Raw genomic sequence first — 17,109 nt, forward strand, 5'->3', positions numbered from 1 at the left:
ATTCTGCATCTTGTTAAGATCTGAGAGGTGATTCATTTGCTCATCAAAGCTTGAGAACCACTGTTGTAGACAAGATAAGATATTCCTTTGGTTTAAGATGATTCCAGAGAAATTTGACAGACTTAAGATCTATTTTGGAGATAGAAATGAGAGGAATAGTAATGAATTGAGAGGGAGTCAGAAGTACTGAGGATTACTGGGGTCACTGCCATAAACACCTGGGGAGATGTAGATATCACTAATTCATTAGACAAATTAGCTGAGTACCTATTTAGTGTGAGCACCGTTCTAGACACTAGCAATACAGTAGTGTACAAAACAAGCTTCTTGAGCTAACATTTCCAGTCCGGGATAAAGGTAACACACAAGCAAATAAATTGACGGAATGTTAAATGATAATAAATGCTTTGGAGAAAGATAGGGTTAGCTCTTGATTTTTCCTCCTGAAAAAGGTCTTCCTCCCCTAGTCTTTCCTATCCATTTGCTCAAGGAATTATCTAGAAGTAACCTTTGATCTTTCTTTTCCTTTACCCTCCCTTATCCAGTTCGTGAGCCAGTTTTGTCAGCTTTACTTGCAAAACAAGTTGAATCTGTCTTTCTCCACTTGTACCTCCCTAATCTAAGCCATCATTGTCTCTTGCCTGGATTCTGGAAGTAGCATTCCAACTGGTTTCCAGTTTCCATCCTTACCCCCTCCCTTATAATTCACTCTCCATACCTATGTATTAGTTCATGTCACTTCCCTGCTAAAAAATCTTGTAATGGGGGCTCCTAGGTGGTTCAGTTGGTTGGGCGTCCAACTTTGGCTCAGGTCATGATCTCACAGTTCATGAGTTCAAGCCCCACATCAGGCCCTGTGCTGACAACTCAGGGCCTGGAGCCTGCTTCGGATTCTGTGTCTCCCTGTCTCTCTGCCCCTTCCCTGCTTATTCTCTCTCTCTCTCTCTCTCTCAAAAAAAAAAAAAAAAAAAAAAAAAAAAAAAAATATATATATATATATATATATATATAAATGGCTCCCTATCGAATAGAATAAAATCCCACTTCTTCACCTTGACTTGTAAACTTGGTTGGTTAGACCCTACTTACTTTTATTTCTTTATCTTGTATATTCTTCTCTTGCCTACAACACTTGAACACATGGGCTGCTCCTCAGATATCCTAAGCTTATATGTACTTTAGGGGATCAGCTGTAGCAACTCTTCTCCTGGAATGCCCCTTCTGGAATCTTGATAGCACAGGCTCCTCGTCATCTAGATCTCAGCTTAAAGTTACCTGAGGAAAGGTCTTCACTTCTAAATCAATGTTAATAACCACCCAGTTAGTATTACCTCACCCTATCTTAACTGTGTGTAGAGAACATCACTGCTTGATAATTTTCTTTATTTTGTTAGTTGTCTAACTATATGTTGCTGGCTTTCTACCTACTTTTCTAATCTACCTTCCAATCCTTCTGTCTCCACACTTCTGAAATGGGAGTTCCAGAAGAGTGGAAACCTTATCTGTCTCGTTCACTGGTCTCTCTCCTGACATGTGCCAACACTCAGTAAATGTTTGTTTATATGTTAAGTGGATAAACAATCAATCTCCTGGATTCCAGTCTCTCCTCTTTTAGTATAGTTTGCATATTATCGTCATATTGTCCTTTAAATATTGATTTCATTCTGTTTCCCTGAATTGAGGGTATACAATGGATCTTAATTGCTTGCTACTGTGTGTTTCTGTGTGTGCTTCATATCTCTGTCGTATTTATTAATTGGTAATCATTCCAGCCCTCTTAGTCTCTCTTGCATCTGTCATCTTATGACATATTTAGTGGGCCAAAGAGAAGAGAAAGATTCTAAGGTTATTAGAATCTATGTCATATAAGTTAGCAGTTATTTATCTACACTGGCGACTTGTCTTCTGTGCTCCCTGTGTATGTATCTTGCCTCCTTTTGAGAACTGTGAGGGACAACTTCTCATATTTTCTTTGCGAATTTGTTTATCTTAGAGGAACTGTCACAGTTCTTGGACTATGAGAATGCTCAATAAATACTCATTTGATTGATTTGAATTTCTATCCTCTGTACTTGTAGAATGCCTTTCTTTACAAGATATTTGAGCATGTAGCAGAAATACCAATGCCTGCTTCCTTCTATTGGGGTCCTGCTCTTACTGCTTAGCGCCATGCATTTTCCTGATCTGCCTAATGATTTCCTTAGGATGGACTCCTAGCAGTAGGGGAGGAGAAAATTCAAGGCCCCATTTCCCTAAATCAATTTCAAAGTGAGAGAAATATAATCCATAATGTTGGGACTAAAAGCATGAGCATCAGAATCAGACAGACCTGGATTTGAATCCTGGCTGTGTGACCACGAACATGTTGCTTGGCTTTTCTGAGACTTGGTGTCTTGATTTGTGAAGTTGGAATAATCAAAATACTTACCTCATAGAGCTGTTATGGTAATTAAATGAAAGAACACAGGTAAATACCTAGCATAGAGCTTGGCAGGGAGGGTATAAGATATCAGTAAGTGTTATTTATCGCTATGACTACATATGACTATGGAATTTAGCTTTTTGACGACTTCTACTCTTCCCACACAACTCACTTGTTAAAAGAGTCACATTCCGTTAATAGAGTATTCCACCTCTAAGAGAAAACTTTAAAATGGGGAACTAGCATGGGAGTGGTTTCCATTTTTAACAGTCTGTCTTCTACAAAAGGATGGCAACAACTCTCAGCATCAATAAGTGGTAAGGACATGAGGACGTTCCTAACAAGAGCAGATATAGTTGAAACTTTTTTTTTTTTAAGAGAGAAAGAGTGCATAAGAGCTGAGAAGAAGGGAGGGAGAGAGAGAATCTTAAGCAGGTTCCATGCTCAGCACAGAGCGCCACGTGAGGATCCATCTCATGACCCTGAGATCATGATGTGAACTGAAATCAATAATTGGACGCTCAACTGACTGAGCCATCTAGGTGCCCCGAGTTGAGACTTATTAATAAACCTTGGTTATAATTTAGGTTTCCAAGGTTTTAAAGGACTGAAAGGGGGATAGAAGGAGAAAAATAAATGAGTGATTAACACCGAAGTACGGTGTTGTATTCATCTGTCTTCAAAAACCATACTTCTGAAGAACCACTGGTAAAATCGTTGTTTTTATACTTAGTTTATTGCCTTTGATGCCATTCTTCAAATTTGAAATAATTAATATTGTACTATAGCATCTATATTTAAGTGTAACACTGTAGAACAGAAAAAACAAGCTGTAGAAGGCTAAAAGTTATTATGAAGTTCCTTGTAAATAGAATGCGTTTAGTGTATTTTATGTAAATTAACCTAGTGTACTTAGAAGTAACTTTTTAAAAAATCTTTCTGTCAGAAGTTGTGCTGTATTTGTTTGCTGTATGTAAACATATATATATATATATATATATATATATATATATATATATATATGTATGTATGTATATATGTAAATATGTATGTTTTCATTAACAATAAGCTGAAACAGTACAACTTTGAGAAAGTACATTTTGGCAAAAGATTCTTCTGGTTTGTTTTACCTCCACAAAAGTCTCTTTTTGTTTAACGCTGCTTGTGTAATTACAGGGTGTAGGAAAGAACAAGATTGTTGACAGATTCCTTCACCTGCTCAACAGACCTCGAGAATACATTCAGCTGCACAGGTAAAAGTGTAAGACCCACAACCTCTTGAGATGTAGTTTAATTATTTTTCTCCCAGTACAATTTAAAAATACTTTTTTAAAAGCCCATTTTATAAGCCAGTTTTATTTCTGTTCCTCCTGTCCTTATCTTTCTCCTCCTTAAAAGGCAATAAAACATGGCAAAATTTATTTTTAAAGTGACTAATGCTTTATAAACATGAATAAATAGATATTTTGTGGACAGAGAGTGATGAACATTACATTCTAGGAGCAGATTTCATCAACATAAAGGCCCTTAAATTGGAATAAAAATATTAGAGGCTAAGCCCATTCACTAACAGGAAGCTAAAATAGCTCACAAGGAGAAACAATATACTATATGATCTCAGGAATGAGGTAAGAAACCAAAAATATAGAATAAGTTATTGGTCTCCTTGCCTTCCTTATAAACACTTTGTGGATTATTTAGTTTTGTGTGGTCGGAATGCTGGTTCAGGGATAGCTTTTAATCAAATAGATTTTCTTGACATGAATTGTTTTTACCTGTATCAGCCAACCTGCTCTAAATCTTTGTAAAATAAAAGTAAGTAGCAGATCCACCAAAATAGAGACAGAGACAAAGAGATGGGGAGAGAGAGAGAGAGAGAGAAATAGAGAAATCAAGGAATATACCAAGTAATAAGCAGGTTAAAACTAGATTTAATTGTTATTTTAATCCCAGGAGATAAAACATATTGTGTAGTGGGTGTTACTCAGTTACTCACTTAAGCATCTGACTCTTGATTCATGCTCAGGTCATGATCTCACAATTCATGAGATCAAGTCCCACATTGGGCTCTGCACTGACAGTGTGGAGCCTGCTTGGAATTCTCTTTCTCCTTCTCTCTTTGCCCCTTCCCCACTCATACTCTCACTCTCTCAAAATAAATAAACATTTAAAAATATGTATATATTGTGTAGTGGAAAAAACATTGGATTGAGTTGCAAGAATTAGTTTCTCATTTGAGTCCTTCTATTAAATAATATGTTCTTGGGAGAAAAATGTAAGAAAAAAGAAAGCAGAATTAATGAGTCATGAAAGAAAGAGAAGAGAACCAAAGTAAAGCTGAGAGATAGTAAAAAACAAAAAACAAAATCTCCCTCTTGGGATTTATACCTCTGGCTATTATGGAGATGGAGTAAGTGGTACCAGATTAGTCCTACCATAGTAAAGAATTATAAAACTGCACAAGACTCACAAATACTGGGAAACTTACAACTACCTGGGATCTGTGAGCTAAACAAGTACCAGAGGTCCCACATGATTAGGAGCCTCCATTAAACACTCCTGGCATTTGGAAGATATTCTATAGAGTGTGTGCTTTAGAAGTACAACCAGTCTATCTGTAAAATAAAAGCTGCTTTATGCTCATCCTTAATAAGTTTAACTGGGTGTTGTATGGAAACCAATTTGACAATAAATTTCATATTAAAAAATAAAATAAATAAATAAAAATGAAAAAAAAAAGCCTTGAGAAAACAAGGATGCTTGCTATTTAGCAGTATTTTTGGACGCTTTTCTCATGCACAATGACTTTAAAAAATTAAAGGGATGGATGTTAGGGGGGAAATGTCTTTAAAAGATCCGTCTAATTCACAAGTACATTAACTGCCTAGCCAAACAAACTTCACATGAAATGAAGGAAGACTGTAAAATCCATTCAACAATATATAGCATCCATAATGTCAAGCATTCAATAGAAAATTACTAGACATACAAAGAAGCAGGAAAATTGGTCAGTAGAAATAAAACCCAAAATGACAGATGGTGGAATTAGCAGACAAGGACTGTAAAACAATTGCCATAAATATATTCAGGCATTTAAAGGAGAAAAAATGAGTATAATGAGGGAATACTTAGGAATTCTCAATATAGAAATGGCAACTCTAAAAAAAGCAGTCTCACATATGAGCAATCGGAGTCTCAAAAGAAAGGAGAAAGAATGAGTCAGAACAATATTTGAAGATATAATGGTGGAAAAATTCCCAAATTTGATGGAAAGCATATAAAATCACCAATCCAGGAAACTCAGTGACTTTCAAGTAGGATAAACAGGAGACCTCAACAAAGTACACTATATTTAAATTGTTGAAAATTGGAAGATAAAAATCTTTAAAACTGCCAGAGAGGAAAAAAGACATATTACAGGGGAAAAAACATTACAGAAGGAAAATGATAAAAATGACTGCTGATTTTTCATATGTAGTAAATACAAACCACAATTCGGTGAAATGATTATTTTCAAAGTGCCAAAAGAAGAAAAAAAAGTGAGAAGTGAGTGTCAAATAGTGTGTTTGGAAAAAAAAATCTTTAAAAATAGATATTTTCAGATAAACAAGAGCTGAGGGTATTTTTTCAACAGCAGACCTGCATAATATAAATAAATTACAGCGCAGCATTTTCCATGAACATAGATACAAAAATCTATAAACAGTATTAAAAAATCAACTTCCAGAATATATAAAAAGGATAATACATTGTAATCAAGTGAGTTTTATCCCAGGATTGTAAGGTTGACTTAACATTTGAAAATCAAACAATGTGACTCATTCAATCTATAGCATAAGGGAAAAGCTATGTGATCATCTCAATCATTGCAAAAAAAAAAAAAAAAAAAGTATTTGGTAAGATTTAATACCCATTCATGATAAAATGTTGTAACACATTACAAATAGCAGGAAACTTCCTCAACTTAAGAAGAGACATTTATGAAAAACCTGCAGCTAACTTATATTTAATGGTGAAAAGCTAAATGCTCTCTTTCTATAATGGGGGAAAAAGCAGAGATATTCACTATTCGACATTATGCTGCAGGCCCTAGTCAGTGCAATAAGACAAGAAAAAACTAAAGCTAAAATACATATTTAAATGAAAGAAGTAAATTGTCTTTATTTAAAGATGACATGATTGTATATATAGAAAATTCTAGGAAATCTACAAAAAAAAAAAAAAGCCATCAGAATAAGTGAGTTGAGAAAGATCACAGGATACTAGGTCAATGTGGAGCATCAGTTTTATTTTTATATAATAGCAATGGACAAAGAAAAGTAATTTTTAACTATTATTTATAATAGGATAAAAACATAAAATACATAGGAATAAATTTAACAAAATATGTGCAAATTTTAATTTGCTGATTTTAATAGGGCATAGCAAGGCCATCTCAATCCCTTAACTTGCATAGGTCACCTGCATAGTTTTGGAAATTTTCTAGCCTATTCCTTCATCTTCTCATGGTTCTTCTTTATATGAATAATAACTTATATAAACCTAGGAATTTCAACTCACCTTTTTTAGGAATTTACTATGTCAAGATTATAGAACTATGTGTTTTAGGGGATTTAGAAAGGAATAAGAAACATGATTTCTATCTTTAAAGAGCTATAATACTGTCCTTGTTTATAGTTATTTCAATATTTTATGTTCCCCTGAATCTGAAGAACTACCTTTTCCCCTCATCCTTAAGCTTTAAAACAAGTTTTTCTTCCTACATGGACAAAGTTTGAAGAAAATAATGAAAGAATCAAAGTTTGACTAGTTTGCTAGTTCTCACCTGAATAACTTTTGTTTATAACATCACAGTTCTAGTTTTTGAGCCTTAAAGCACATGGCAAGACCCATATTTTATATTTTTAAGGATGATAGAGTGAGCATTGCAGTTGTTCATTCTTAGAATTTGTGCTATTTTATTTTGGTTGCATTGTGTTTAGTTTCTACTGTTTAGTGATGCCCTTAAAAATATGTAATTACTTGGAAGTTTTAATTAGTGTATATTCCCATGCCACTTAAGCATACAATGTCAATTTGAGCAAAAACATATGAATTTAAATTTTAGATTTTAAAATAAGCAGAAAGCCAACTTATTTTAAAGATGACATCGGGGCGCCTGGGTGGCTCAGTCGGTTGAGCGTCCGGCTTCGGCTCAGGTCATGATCTCGCAGTCTGTGAGTTCGAGCCCCGCGTCAGGCTCTGTGCTGACTGCTCAGAGCCTGGAGCCTGCTTCGGATTCTGTGTCCCCCTCTCTCTCTGTCCCTCCCCCACTCATGCTCTGTTTCTGTCTCAGAAATAAATAAACATTAAAATAAAATTAAAAAAAAAAAAAAGATGACATCAAAGATTGAAATTGGCTCACAAATTTATGCCCCAGAAATAAGGAAGTCACTTTATGTGAGAGTCCCTTTGTATGATGGGACAGTTTTTCCATTTCTATATATTGGACACCAAAATACTTTAAAAGAAATAGGCTGTGTTAGGCTGAATTATATCAATTAATTTTGATTGTGAATTATGGAGGTTACTTAGCACAATCAGTAAAAAAGAAGACAAAGAAATAAAACAGGTACTTAGTAATTATTCCTGGGTGTATGTCATCATCACACTGATTGTAAACAGGCCTTTGCTTATTATTCATTATCTTCAATAGTTCTAAGAGGTTTTGATCTTATTTTTCTAGGAATTATTCATTGTCTTCTAATTATTGGTATAAAGTTGTTACAATATCATCTTATGATATTTTAATGTCCTTAGGCTCAGTAATGATGTCTTCATTTTTATACCTGGTATTGGTTACTTGTCTTCTCTTTCTTTTATTCGTGATCAGTTTTTCCAGGAGGTTATCAATATTATTGGTCTGTTCAAGCAACCAACTTCTGGTATTATTGAACCTCTCTTTTGTGTGTTTCTTTTCTAGTCAGTATTTTCTGATTTTATCTTGATTATACCCTTCCTTTTATTTCCTTTGGATTTAATCTGCTTTTCTGTTTTAAACTCTTTTATATGAATGTTGAAGTAATTGATTTTTTTACCTTTTATTTATGTATGTTTGAGGGTATCTATCTTTGGGTCTCCCTTTGGCTCTCAGTTCCTTCATCTCTGATTAAGAAAGGTAGACAAGGTAATTTGTAGCATCTTTTGGCTCTATATCCCAAAATCTTTGAATAAGCAAGAAGAAGATGATATTCAAGGTACTTTAGAAAGCTGGGAAGATTAGCGGTGCCTGGGTGGCTCAGTCAGTTAGGGTCTGGCTTCGGCTCAGGTCATGATCTCACAGTTCATGAGTTCAAGCCCCATGTTGGGCTCTGTGCTGACAGCTCAGAGCCTGGAGACTGCTTCAAATTCTGTGTCTTCCTCTCTCTCTGCCCCTGACCTTCTCACTGTCCCTCTCTCTCTCTCTCAAAAATAAATAAGTCATTTTTTAAAAAGTTCGGAAGATGAGAGAGAGATACCACATGCATTTTCTGCCTACAATACATTTTATACCTACTTTTTGTCTTAAGGTAACAAATGATCCATAAATAGTAAAGAATTGTGTTCTGCTTATTTGTGTTCTGTGGTAAATTTGACATTGGCCACATAAATGTATAGATGTGTTATCTATGAAAAAACTTTCTAAATTAAAAATGTAATAACAATTTCAAAGCCTAATATTTGTATAATTTTTGTTGATAGTACCCATTGCTACATTACTGACTGATGATTTATTATAAATAAAATATCTACTCACTGTAACAGGGACTCAGGTATCTCTATTTTGCAATATTTGATACTGAATTTGTTATATAAAGTTGGAAGTAAAAACTCTCCATTTCTATTTAAAATATGTAATATTAATGGATTTTTATTAATTAAATTTGACCTTCTCACAAAGTTCAATGTGGGGAGTTTTTTCATTATACACAGCTTTGGGGCTATATTTGACGTAAAATTTAAAGTCATAAAATTGCTTTAAGAGAAACATATGTTTTAAAAGACCTAAAAATAGCAATCAAAAAAATATCCTGGACTTCTCTGATCTACGGGTGACCTACATAACATCTTTACTTTGTTTATTTTAGATTCCTTTTAATGGATTTGTGCTATTACCATCTAAATAATAAGTCACATTCAATTTAGTTTATAGATGCCATTCCAACAAAATTAGTTATGGGCCACTCAAAACATAATCTTGATAAGCAAAAGCATCACCAAACATACATGAATAAAACCTACAACCCGTGTATTTTTTAACTATTACCATCTTATGTTTTAATGATCAGATCCCATAAAATGAGGAAGCAGGGCAATTTAATTCATGTCTTTAGTTAAAATCAGGATGTTGTCCTGAGTATGATTTAGGTAATTTAAAAGATTAATGGATATAATTACTTTTACGGTGCGTATTGCAAATAGAAGAGACTACATTGCTCATATTTGTGAAGTACATCTGTTTACTTGTTTTTCCACAATGTCATGTTACTTTGAGGTTCAAGAGGACACTTGATATGTCACCTTTTGCAGCTGTATTTCCTCTGTGGATAAAAGTACACTTCTATATTAAGAATTATCTTAAGGCTTTGAAATACTTATTTTACCAGGTTTTTTTTTTCATTTGCTAACTTTCATATATGAAGATGATGGCACAGATCATCATTAGCATGACCTATATGCTCTTGGTTATTTTTTTTAATAGTGACGCCCATTGTAAATATAGAGTTCCCAGGTTCTCTGTATAGTTCAAACTTTCTCTTTAGTGGGATCTTCCTCATGTATGCTCACCTTATTTCAGACTGGACCATTCTATGTCCTACTCACAAGTTTTGAACTTGTAGCCATGCCTGTCTTTATTTTGTCATCTAAAATGCACTCTTTCTCATGGGGCGCCTGGGTGGCTCAGTCAGTTAAGTGTCTGACTTTGGCTCAGGTCATGATCTCACAGTTCATGAGTTCGAGCCCCACATCAGGCTCTGTGCTGACAGCTGAGAGCCTGGAGCCTGCTTTGGATTCTGTGTCTCCCTCTCTCTGCCCCTCCCTTGCTCATACTCTGTCTCTCTTTTTCTCTCTCTCTCTCTCTCTCCCAAAAATAAATAAATATTTTAAAAAATTTTAATAAAATAAGTAAAATGCACTGTGTTTCTCTCCTAATCCTTCAGATTGGGCCCAGTTTTACTTCTACATGGAATCTTTTCTGATTTGTCATTCTGGGTGTAACCATCCCTTCCTTTGAAACTTCATAGTATGGACTAAATGTGTACCATTGTGAAAGAAAGAACGTGAGTTTCAGAGATCAAGTCCTATCTTTACCACTAACTTTTTGGTGGCCTTGAACTTCTTGAGTCCTATTTTCCTTACTTACCAAATTTAAATAATAATATTTCAATATTATTACGGATAATATTCAATAAGATTATTATGGATGGTTGTGAAAATTAAAGGAGAGAATGTATGGAAAGGAGCGTTCACATGTCTGACATATTTTAGGCACTTAAATATGTAGGCAAGCTAATAAATATTAGTTTCTTGCTACATGCCCCACTTTTTTTTTATCTCACTCTGATTTGCATTATAGTTAATTTCTATATCTCATTTCCATCCACTCCACTTTCCCCAGTCAAGCCTCCCCATCTAAATAGGGAATTTTTTGAGGGCAGGAGTCTGGTTTATTCATTAGATATTAATTCATTTATCTAACATGTATTTATTAGATTCTTACTGCTTGTCAGTGGCTGTCTTAGCACTGATGCCCTATAGATGATGATACTGATCTTGACCTAAAGGAGCTTGCTTGCTTGTCAGTGGGTGAGACTACAACATTTGCCATACAGTGTTGAATATAAGCTATGAAAAAGGCACTTGCAGGTTCTGTGGGAACCTTGAAGAGAGGTGCCCAACAGTCTGTGTACCCGTGTGTGATATGGGAAGGTGTCTGGAGAAGGTGGCACTCAAACTGAGTGTGAAGGGAGAAGTAGGAGTTTTCTAAGTGTAGAGCAGAGCATGGGACATCATGGTTATTAAAAACATGCTATCTAAAAGCCAGGAGGTGAGAGAGGCAGCGTGGTATGGCATGGGTTGTATGTGCATAGATGCAAGAGTTGTCGCCAAGAGGAAGATACGGGCACAGCATAATTGAACATGTAAGACTTATCCTCAGGCTGAAGAAAACTGAATATGACAGCATAAATTTAGAAATTCACAAAGTCCCAGAGGGAAAATAGATGTATCGACAGAAAATAGAAGAACTGAAAGCTTTTCTAAGTCTCATAGAAAAAATTATTTTTGAGCCATCAAGCCATCCTTAGCACTGATAAGAGCATTAGAGAATTGGAGGCACGTCACGTGTCAGCTGCTACGCAAAACCTTCTGAGATACTCCTGTCTCACCCTACCCATTATGAATTTGAAAATCTATTTTAGAAGCTGCTATTTTATCAGCAGTTGGACAGTAGTTCTCTCACTAAGAATGCCTTCTGCTGCCTCTTTTTCACTAAAGGATTTATGTCAGTCCCTCCAACCTTTCCACGTAGATCTTTAGGCTTGTAATAATTTTTTACTCTTTTCCGGATGATCTTCAAATCCACTTATATTTCCATATTATTTTGGTTTCTTTATTTAACAAATATGTACATAGCAGCTACTCTGTACTGAGCATTGCTGTAAACTCTTTTCAGATTGTAACTCATTTCTGCCCACTGCAACTCTACAAGATCAGTACTATTCCCATCTCTGTTTTGCCAGTGAGGACACCGAGGCACAGAGAAGTTAAATAACTTGGCTGAGGTTACAGAGCGGGCTTCTTACAGTCTGGGGTCAGCCATGTGTTCTAATCACTGCACCATGTTGCTTCTTGACTTTGTTGTGCTAATCAAATAGTATTTTAGGGATAATAGTGTTTTAGTAAATTCCTTACTAAAGTACCAGCCATGTGGAAAACTGTCATATGAGTCTTACTTTCTAGTCTTACTTTCTTACTTTCTAATCCATGTATATACTAGCTTGATTTTTTTACTTCTACCATCCTATTTCTAATCCTTGCTCAACTTGACCCCAAGTTCTTTCCTTTGGCAAGTTTTCCATATTTTTCCATTTTTTCAATAGTAATCTCTTAATGAAATTTCTTTTTCTGTTTTCTTGACCACTTTTCCAGATTATTAAACTGACTTTGCCTCCTCATCACACCTCCCCTGGGGTGTATCATCAACCATCACCCAGGTAATTCATAAAAACATTAACCAAATTAATTCTCGTGGCCTTTTACGTGATGTCCCTCCTGGGCCGACACTGCTTCTGACCTCTCGTGCTCCCGCCGCAGATTGAGGGTTAGAGAGGTGGCTGAGTCCAAGCTGCACACACACCCCTGAAACTAGGAGAATCAGCGACCAGCATGCTCTAGGCTATTTTGGAAGAGAAGACTGGAAAGAAGGAGGAGCTTTCATTTCTACTTCCTAAGTCCCAAGCTAAATAAGCTTGAGAACCACCAGTGCCTTGTGCATTTTTTCTTAGTTCTGTTCCATCCCTTGCCATTAGAGAAGAGCTACATTCCTTTCAAGTGTTATGTACTTTTTTTAGATTGAGAAAAACTTTAAAAATCCAAAAAATGTAAATAGAACTATGTAACACCTACCCAAACTTACCCCTGAGATTTAACAACTGTTAATATTTTTCTCAAATTTGATTCTACTCTTCCTTTTACAGAAATAAAACACTGTGATTAGAGCTAAAGTCCCCTTCAGCCACCACCCCAATCCTATCTCCCCTTCTTCAAGTCAATCACTAATGTCAGTTTAGTCTATAACCTTCCGACCCTTTGTGGGTGTTTTTCTTTTAACTTGTAAAAGACATTTTTGTTAAGAGAATTATTATCTCACACTGACTTCCATTATAGAATTAGTGATACTCTGATGGGAGAGAGATCAAAAAAAGTTTCAGTCCTTAGCTGTAATAAAAATCAACTCAAACTTACAGTTGTTTCAATATCAGATTCTCTGAACATGCTTACCATCACATCCTAACCACTTAATCTGCTCTTCTCTCTTTGGGCCTCTCCAGCTAGCATCAGTGGCTGGTTTCTCACAGCACCCTGAGAAGCAGGGAGAGTGAAGAAGTATCTTGAGCTGGTGCCTTATACTTCTCACCAGTCTTTTTACTTATTAAAATCTAAAATGCTTCATAAAGCGCGGCTCCTCATAAGGAAGGCAGGTATTGCTGTGGCCAGACACTCCAGATGATGCCAACAGTGACAACATGAGCAGACGGGGCTGGCATGACATGTTTAGATTAAGTAAGCCGATTTGTGTCTCACTGGGATTGCTCACTTCACAGCTCCATTAAGTAATTTCTATTAACTGAGATGTAGCTATAATATTTCATACAGGAAGAACGAAGAACATCGCTAGAAAAATCTAAGAATTGTTGTTTGCATTTTTACATCATTCATGCCTTCAGGCCGTCAACAAATATCTAGGCTAGGTATTCTAGAACCAGAGCCAGAGATGGAAATGTTTGTGTAAGTAATTTTAGAGGGAGAGCTTTGAGGTAAAACTTGCAGGGAGGCCAAGGAGTTAGGATACAGCTGTGGAAAAGAGAGGTTTTAGGCCATCTGGCCTCAGCCAGAGAGCTCTGGAGCATGAATGGTACTGCTCAGCTATCCCATTTGGAAGCAAGATGGGCCAGCCTTTTTTGCCCCCATATCAGTAAGTCATTGGTTACGGGCTGTCCCCTAGGGGAGGTTAAGGGGGACCCTCTAACTCCCAGGCATTTCTGGGCAGAGTAGCTCCCCAGTGGTGGAGGGCAGTTCTTTGGAGAAGGGTGCAGCTATGAGTTGTCAGAAGTCATGCTGCAGTAGCCGGGGGCCAGGTGTATTTGGTGGTAAAGGAGATCTGTGCAGGGTGCCAATGGCATATACTGTAAGGAACCTTTTCTGAGGGACAGCACAGTCCATAGCACTGTTCTAGGCCTTGAGAAATACAGCACTGAACAAGACAGCTGAGGTCATTTCTGTCATGAAGCTTTCTAGTGGTAATGAAACATGCAGTAAATAACACAGTAAACAGGGAAGTATCAATGCTGTGAAGGAAATTATGTGAAAATGTTTTAAAGGCTGATGTGATAAGGAGTGAATGGGTAAGCTTGGCAGCAATGACCATCTTCATAATTGTGGTGGAATTTGCAATAAAACATTCCAGCATTTCAGTAGCTTTGTCTGTTCTAGAGATTCAGTGGATGAATTGACCCAGTGTAAGATGAATCCATAAAAGATTGCAGATGACCATGAGCTGTGAGAACATGGGCTAGTGATAGGTTGGAATAACACTCCAGCCAACAGCCTGAGGTCCCAGGCCTAGCTAGGGTCTGACCCAGGGTGATAGGATTAGAGGAAATAGGGTACCAGGGATACAGATACCAAGGGGAGTATTGGTGTGATAATCAGAAAATGGAGAGAACAGAGGCAGAAGTATATGCAACTTGTTATAAATCCCCAAATATGAGATTTATAACCTCTATGGACAATACCAGTGAGTCAGGTGTCTTATCCCCTGATTAGAATAGGAAGTCAGGAACTGAGCAGGGCTGAGCCTATAGCCAAGTGAAACTGAATAAAGCAAGGGACAGCTTTGCACTCCGTACCAACAAAGGTGTCTTCTGTATTATATACACACACGCATTCTGAATGTGAGGGTTTTGTTTTATTTTTAACCAACCTTCAGGGGCAGCTGCATATAATTGAATATCATTTTCCACCGAGGACTTCAGTTCTGCTGCTGCATCACTGGAACTAGTAGCACTTTTTACCGGTTTCTGCTCATAACTGGTTAAATGGCAATAATGCTACAGTCCAGGCTATGAGTATGTTTTCAGATACAGTTTTTAGGAATGCCTTGTGTCAAAAATCAGAAACCATTTGTTATACAACTGGGCTAAAATAAAATGGAAGCCTCACATTTTTGAAGGAAAGCATGAGTTTGGGTAACTTCTTTGAGCCCAAAGTTTATCAGAGAGTTATTATAAGGATTAAATGATATATGTCACATGTAACTAGGACAGTGCCTGGTATGTGGTAAGGAGCCAGTTAAAATTAAACCTCCTATCTATAAGTCTGTATCATCTTCTATCCATATATAGGTGAGAGCCACATCTTCTGCCCCTTCTTCTATTCTTAGCTTTAGATCTGCATTTTTCTTTTACAAATATCCACGTAAGTATCTCTGGGGCATTTCAAATCCAAAATATCCATCTCTTCTTACCAACTCTTCTTTTTCAATGTTCTCCAGCCCCCTTTCTAGACCTGGTTCATGGCAGGTGTCAATTATGGAATTGGTGAAGGAAAGAATAGATGTTTCCTCTCCGTGCTTACAGAGCCCTGTATCCAGTCACCTGGCCTGTAAGCCCGGTACCTTTTGTCTTTCCCTACTCTTCACCTTGACAGTCATTCATTATGAAATCATGTCTTCATTTTTTAAGGTCTCCTAGATATCTTCCTCTTTTCCTTTCCCACAGCCACAGGCCATGCCCGGACTATTACATTCGTTTATTTTCCTGCACTCCAGAGTTGTAAACAAGTCCTTTCAATTCCATCCTTCTAATAGATATAGTATCTCCTTCCCTCCTTCTCTGGGCCATAATTCCATTCCTCTTCTCTTGCTTAGATTATTGTGGTAGTCTCCTGGCTAAGAACTCAGCCTCCAGTCTATCTTTCTTATGTTTCCCATTGTTCCAGCCAATGAAGTTGATAACTTATTGTCCTGCTCAGAACCCTCTAATGACTCCCATTGCCAACAGCATCCAGTCTGTACTCCTTAGTTTGAGCCTCATCTGCTTCACTGGTCTTACTTCCAGCCTTTTTCTCCCACATACTTATGCTTAAGCCAAATGAACTGCTTATGATTCCTGAGTATCACGTGCAGCTCTTATAGCCTGGAGTGCCTTTCTCATCAACTCTGCCTGGGAAAGTCTTACTTAACCTACTTTTAACTAAGCTAGCCCTCGCATAATGGACAGTGGTTTTAAAGATTCTTGAAAAAGAACTCCAGTTTGAAAATAGTATTAACAATATAAGCATAAATGAAATGAAACCGACAGAAAATTATGTAAGTAAAACCATCAGATGGTGCATCTGATTTGATTGAAAAGAGAAAAGACTCTGGAGTAAGGTTACAGAGGACACCACACATGAATAATATTCTCTTCATAATGATTCAAAACAAAACATTGCTGCAGAGAAGTTGAAAGTGGACTTACACGAAGTCCTACAGGATGACACCAGCTTGATACCATATTTAAAACCAAGACTTTTAAAATAAAGCCATGGGGCACTCTGGTGGCTCAGTCAGTTAAGCATCCACTCTTGGTTTCAGCTCAGATCATGATCTTGAGGTTTGTGAGTTCAAGCCCCATGTCAGACTCCGTGCTGACTGTGCAGAGCCTGCTTGAGATTCTCTTTCTCCCTCACTCTGTGTCCCTTCCCCACTCGCTCTCTCTGTTTCTCTCTCAAAAATAAACTTAAATTTAAAAAAAAGTAAACTAAAGCCAGAATTATTTCAATATCTTGTTATGAGATAGGAACTAACAATGAAAATCTTTTATACTACAGTCTCACTTAAAATTTTATTGTAAAGTATTTCAAAGATCTGCCAAACCTACACATTTGTCTCTTACAAAGTCAAG

General features: G+C 36.6%; 1 protein-coding gene across 2 annotated transcripts in view; it reads left to right on the forward strand.

Moving 5' to 3' along the window:
• Nucleotides 1-17,109, forward strand: part of VWA8 (von Willebrand factor A domain containing 8) — a 366,248-nt gene that overhangs the window by 181,767 nt on the left and 167,372 nt on the right. For both annotated transcript variants that reach the window (XM_042977303.1, XM_015538962.2), the window contains exon 21: nucleotides 3,599-3,675. In XM_042977303.1, coding sequence (XP_042833237.1) covers nucleotides 3,599-3,675 — 77 coding nt within the window. The remainder of the gene's footprint in view (nucleotides 1-3,598; nucleotides 3,676-17,109) is intronic.

Source organism: Panthera tigris, chromosome A1 (genome assembly GCF_018350195.1).
Source record: "Panthera tigris isolate Pti1 chromosome A1, P.tigris_Pti1_mat1.1, whole genome shotgun sequence".
Classification (NCBI taxonomy): domain Eukaryota; kingdom Metazoa; phylum Chordata; class Mammalia; order Carnivora; family Felidae; genus Panthera; species Panthera tigris.